General features: G+C 47.9%; 1 protein-coding gene across 3 annotated transcripts in view; it reads right to left on the reverse strand.

The window, feature by feature from the left end:
- The window catches only part of SAMHD1 (SAM and HD domain containing deoxynucleoside triphosphate triphosphohydrolase 1), a 63,818-nt gene extending 58,202 nt beyond the window's left edge, over positions 1 to 5,616 (reverse strand). For 2 of the 3 annotated variants that reach the window (XM_077832112.1, XM_077832110.1), the window contains exons 1-2: positions 5,390 to 5,616; positions 1,398 to 1,464 (exon numbers count right to left, since the gene is read on the reverse strand). In XM_077832112.1, coding sequence (XP_077688238.1) covers positions 1,398 to 1,464; positions 5,390 to 5,606 — 284 coding nt within the window. In that variant the 5' untranslated portion in view covers positions 5,607 to 5,616. Of the gene's footprint in view, positions 1 to 333; positions 378 to 1,397; positions 1,465 to 5,389 lie in introns of those variants that run through there. The other variant, XM_077832113.1, reaches the window with a different exon arrangement.
- Between the last annotated feature and the right edge of the window lie 478 nt (positions 5,617 to 6,094).

Consider the following 6,094-nt stretch of genomic DNA (forward strand, 5'->3'; position numbering starts at 1 on the left):
AACACCTAACTCCCAATGAATGCAGTTTCAGGTATGAGTGCTCAGCACTTCTGCAAATCGGACCCAAGGGTCTCAAATCAGGCACCAGAAGATGAGGCTCACACAGTTACTGAGCACCTGTGAACAGTCTGGTCTAAGTCACTTGCCCAGCACCACACAGGAACTCTGTGGCAGAGGCAGATAGAATCCCATTCTCCAGGGAAGCATTCAACTGACTAACTATGAGACCATCTCACTGCTGTAATTCTCAGCTTCATTCATTACACACCTTCCAACTTCAGTAAGAAATGAAATAGGAGTCTTACAGACAACAGCCTCCTTTACTGTACAAACCTGATTCATCCCTAGAACAGATCCTGCCTGTTCACTGAATGAGCAGGGATCCTGTGGAAAAAAAAATGTGTGATCATATAACTAAAACTCTCAAGTTGTAAAGTGCTTTGAGATCCTGGAATTACAAAGGTGTTATATTAATGCAAAGTAGCATCAGTGTATATCAAGGTGTTCAGATGCACAAACAACTTTAGTCAGTTTTGTATTTAATCTAGTGTTAAATTCTCATTTGTTTAATCAACACTGTCCACTAGCCACCCCATTTAAACATGCCTCCTAAAGTTTGCACCCTCTCCACTGAGCCATACACATGGAATATACCAGCATCCATAACAGTTGATAATATACATACAACTACAAACTAATAACAAATTCTGTTCCAGTTATCTCCTTGTCATCTTTAACCTGTTCTTCTTGCAAATGTTTTTCACATCTCTTTTATAATAATTGCGATAGTTATACATTCTGCCACAGGGCACAATATTACCCCCAAATAACCCAACAGTCACAGAACAAAGCCAGCTGCACATAAAATGACATCCTCAATCAGTTTTTAGCTCTGTTTAACAATTGGCTTATATATCTCTTTTCAAATAATTACAACCCCTACTTTTAAATCAAGAAGTATTTTACAAAATGTACACACTTTTACACATCACTCCAAGCATATCAAGGTGTTTCATTTCTAACAGGCTGTCAGCCTTGACATGAATACCTGAAATTACACAATAGCAAATAAGAGGTGAGCTAACCAAGACAAGATACTGAAATATCACACCACAGGAATCAAAGGACATTTGCAATGAATCACCTGATGACTTTTCTTCCCCAAGATGTAGTATTAAACCTTGGTTAGTTTCAGTGAAGATCAACACCAACAGATCTCTTTATACCACCGCCATCGGGTTTTTTTAAGGCATAGACAAAACTTAGGACAGTTAAACAAAGCCAATGACGAGAAATAAAGATCCCAGAGTTATTAAATGACCAAGATTTCTCAGACAGGAAATGGTCTCAAAAGTTCACTTAGCTCATGTTACTACATCAGTAAAACTTGTTCTTACCCAACTCCTAGGTCTTTAAGTTCAGATTTAGTGAGGTAAGGCAGCACTGCCCCGGTGATTTGATTTTCTGAGGAGTTAAAGGAACAATTGTTACTTCTAGGCTTTCATGTAAGTATTTAAGCTTCTGGAATACTTTACAATGGAAGTATTTAAGCACTGCTGTCTAACATTTATTTTAATTTAGTTAAATAATCCACTTTATAATAGGATCCTCCTAAAATATCCAGATCTCATTTATGAACTACATGTAGGATGAGATTTCAGATCTTGACATTTGAAACTCAAGTGCCTCCACTTCAATTTTACTAAAGCTCTAAGTTCTTGAGGGGGAAAAAAATCATAATCATATGCATCTAAGTGACAATGATAGTGTCCAGCCTTGGTCAAATCAAAACTCCAGATAAGGTCAAAATTGTAAGATTTGTAAAGTATTTTCTAACATCATTATTAGAGATTTTCTAAAAGTTCCCCATTTATAATGCAGCACACAATATCCTTTTCACCCTTTTGTTACTTTATTTTAAAAATTCACTTAGCAAAACATTTGGCCCTCAACTGTAGACAAAGCCTAAATTCAGGAGGCGGAGGGAGCAAGGGGGAAGGCGCTGATCCACGGGGTCCACTGGCAGGCGGGAGGGCGAGCGCGTAGGGGGGCTGCCAGCCGTGGACAAAGCAGGAGGCCAAACTACGTTATAGCGGAGCATTGCACAACTTTAAAGGAGTATGTTCCGTAATGGAGCAGGGATGTAAGATTGAAACAATGTTAAGCAAGAGGACGTTAAGTGGGGAGTTACTGTAGATGGTCCAGGCTGGGAAAAGTGGAGATCAATACAATGAGAGGCTTAATTATTACAAGATTAGATAAACTCTTCAACACTATGTTTAAGGATCACCATATAAAACCCTAAAACAGAACAGTAAGAATAAAGCTATGAAGGGCCTTGAAAGTTAGGACAAGAAGCTTGACTTTAACATAATGGAAGAGTATTGTGTTTGCATGTTGATATAGCTGTGTTGGTTCCAGGCTGTCAGAGAGACAAGATGGGCGAGGTAATATTTTTTATGGGACCAAATTCTGTTAGCAAAAGAGACAAGCTTTTGGTAAGGGATCCAAAGAGGTTGATGTGATCAGAGCAACAAGCAGTGAAGGTGAAATCAGCACAAACATCAAGGGTTAGGCCTAGTCTGCACCCTGAGTTTGTACCAGTATAATGACATCAGTTGGGGGGCGGGTGATTTTTTTTATCGATTAATACTGGAACAACCTTTAGGGCTTTTCTACACTATCAAGTTTTGTTGACAAAACCTATATCGACACCCAAAAGTCGACAAAACAAAAATCGCCAAAGGGTGTTCACTCTTACTCCCTCTGTCAACAGACCATGTCCACATTGGGGACACCATCATCGACAGAGTAAGCAATCCACCACGGGTATGTATCCCACAGTGCAGTGTTGTGGGAAGGAAGATCTGATCGCTGCACATCTTGGGATTCTCTCCAAGTTCTCCCACAGCCCCCTCAGCTGCGGAGAGCAGAGCATGAGTAGCTCTGTGAGCTCTCTATGCTGAGGAATGGCAAAGCAGCACAGCAGTCTGTCCCCCTGCCCCTGCAGCAGCAGTCGTCCTGCTGCTGTGTTCCTAGTGCAGGGCGGAACAGGAGCATTCCAATGATTTCCTCCCCAAACAGAGCGGCACACAGATACTTCCCCTAGCTTTGAAAGGAGAGGGGCACATGCCTGCAGGGCAGCAGAGATCAAAACACTGAGCAATCAGGGCAGGTATTGTAGGGTCCGATGAAGTGAGCTGTAGCTCACGAAAGCTTATGCTCTAATAAATTTGTTAGTCTCTAAGGTGCCACAAGTACTCCTTTTCTTTTTTGGTGGAAGACAGTTCTGTCCCCAAAACAATCAGCAGTGTCCACACTGGCTCTTTGTCAATGATAAAGGGAGGGGAAAAGACAAAAGTCTCTCGTAGGGATGGAAGTTTTTTGTTGCCAAAACTGGGTGTCTTTTGTGACAAAAGTCCCATTGTAGTGTGTACGCTCTTGCTGTTTTGTTGCCAAAGGCAGTTTTTGGCGACAAAAATTGCCAGGGTAGACAAGCCCTTAGTGTGGACGCTGTTATAGTGGTATAACTTATTCATCTTCCTGTATCGGAATAACTATATTGGAATAAAATACTTTACCATCGATATATCTGTACCAAGACCGGGGCGGGGGGGGGGGAGGGAGGGAGGACAAGCGGGGGGAAGGAAGTACAACTTTAACTATAAGAGTGAAGTTAAAGTGGTACAACTTCCTAGTGCAGACATTGCCTCAGACCAGGTCTACACTAGAAATTTAGATCAACTCAGCTACATCGTTGAGAGAGAAAAATCCACATCCAAGTGATGTAGTTAAACTGATTTAAATCCTGGTGTAACTAATTCTTCCATCGACCGAGCTACCACTTCTTAAGGAGTGAGATTAACTACAGTGACTCTTGCTGTAGTAAGTGTCTACACTTAAGGGCTACAGCTTTGCGGCTGCAGCATTTCTAGTGAAGAGAGAGCCTCAATTTAGAAAGAAAATGCAGATACTCTACTCCCACTGCTTGCTGCCGCAAAACAGCTGTTTTGCAGTGTAACAAGCTCCGGGAGGGATGTGGGAGGAACAGGAACACAAGTGCAGGGATTTGGGAAAGGTGTTGAATAGGGGCAGGGAAAGGGAGGAGTTGGGGCGGGGACTTTGGGGAAGGGGTTGGAATGGGGGCAGGGCAGGACCGGGAAGGGGCAGGAGCAGGGGCAGCGGGGAGTCGAGCACCCACCAGTGCCAGCAGAACTCGGCACCTATGTCTACACTAAAATGTAGCTCTCACCAATGTTAACTCACCCACTATGCTGACTTAATAACTCCACCTCTGCAAGAGGGAGAGCACTTAGGTGGATGTAGTTAGGTCAGGGTCAGTGTAGACACTGTGTTGCTGCAATCCACTGTTGCTGCCTTTCAGAAGCCTTCCCACAATGCCCTATGGCGACTGTTAAATTGGTGCAAGCACTCCTGGTGAAGACACACACTGGCAATACAAGAAGCATAGTGTGGGCATGCAAAAGTCATTTTATTACTCACACCTTCTTGTCAACTGTTTGAAATGAGCCATCCTCATTACCACAACAAAAGTGATTTTTCCTCCTGCTTATAATATCCCACTTTAATTGATTTGTCTCATTAGGATTGAGGAGTTGTACAGCAACTCCCATCTTTTCATGTTCTCTGTATATATCTTCCTACTGTATTTTCCACTCCATGCATCTGATGAAGTGGGTTTTCACCCACAAAAGCTTATGCACAAATAAATTTGTTAGTCTCTAATATGCCACAAGTACTCCTCGTTCTTTTTGCTGATACAGACTAACAGGGCTACCACTCAGAAACCTGTCATTACTGTGATGGCTGGACATTGATATAAGTTAGGTGGACTTAATCTTGTACTATAGACTTGCCCCAGACAACTTCTAAACGTAGGTTTAAATCACACAGAAACTAACGGAGCCCAGTAGCTGCATCAGCGTGCCCAATCCTGGCTAACATCAAGCCCTACATATACGTATGGTGGGTAATAGCAATATGCAAAGAAGGCCTGGCGCCAGCTACGATCTGGTATGGGTTGTTTTCTCTGGGGGGTTTCCCTGTGGCTCCAGCACAGTAAAAAGTAACAAGACAGAGAGGGCCAGACACCCACTGGTAACGCACAGGCTTGCCGCACTGAGCCAAACCGTGCCTGGGTGGGAACGGGGCGCGGCCGACGCTGCCTGGTTTCCAATCGAGGGCTCAGGCGGAGACACCGAGCCGCAGCGAGCTCCGCCCAGCGCAGCACCCTGCCAGCCGGGCGGGCGGCGAGCTGAGCTCTCCCGGCGCCCCCCATCCCCCTCCGCCCGCAACACCAGCCGAGCCCGGGCCGGGCAGAGCTCGCAGAGCGGCCCCCCCCGCAGGGTCCAGCCGCCCCGGGCGGTACCTCGGAAGCGGCGCAGCAGGCCGGGCTCGCTAAAGCCGTTGCGGCAGAGGAAGTCGCAGACCTGCTCGGTGCCCCAGTGCCGCGGGTGGGGCCCCTCCGGGGCCAAAGCCCCCCAGGCGGAGACCCGCTTCTCGGGGGTGCAGAACCCATCGGGAGGGCTGGCGGGCCGGCCACGCTTGGCCACGCCTCCGGCCACTGCAGCCCCGCTCCGGCTCATCGCCACAGCTGCCGGCTCCAGCCCGACTGCCCCCCGCGCAGGCGCGCAACGCACGCCCGCTCGCGCTCACCAGGGCCGACAGGCGGGCCCAGCCTATGGTCGCGACCTCCGCCTGTCTCCGCCCGGGGGAGGGGCAAAGCGGCCAGCGCGGCCGGGGCCGTGCGGAACGCGGGTCGCCAGCGCGCGCTGTCCTCGACTCCGCCTCGTTCGTCGCCGCAGCGATCGACACCTCCACGTCACAGACCGTTCCCGCGTCAACGGCACCCCACCCCCTCTGCCACTGACACCCCCTGGTCACTGACACCCCCATCAGCTCTCAGTCACCGACCCCACACGGTCACTGACACGCCCCGGCCACCCCCCACCCGCTCCTCCGTCACCGACCCCCCCCCCGCTCCTGACACGCCCCGGCCACCCCCCACCTGCTCCTCCGTCACCGAACCCCCCATCCTGACACGCCCCGGCCACCCCCCACCTGCTCCTCCGTC

This window comes from Eretmochelys imbricata, chromosome 13 (assembly GCF_965152235.1).
Source record: "Eretmochelys imbricata isolate rEreImb1 chromosome 13, rEreImb1.hap1, whole genome shotgun sequence".
Lineage (NCBI taxonomy): Eukaryota > Metazoa > Chordata > Testudines > Cheloniidae > Eretmochelys > Eretmochelys imbricata.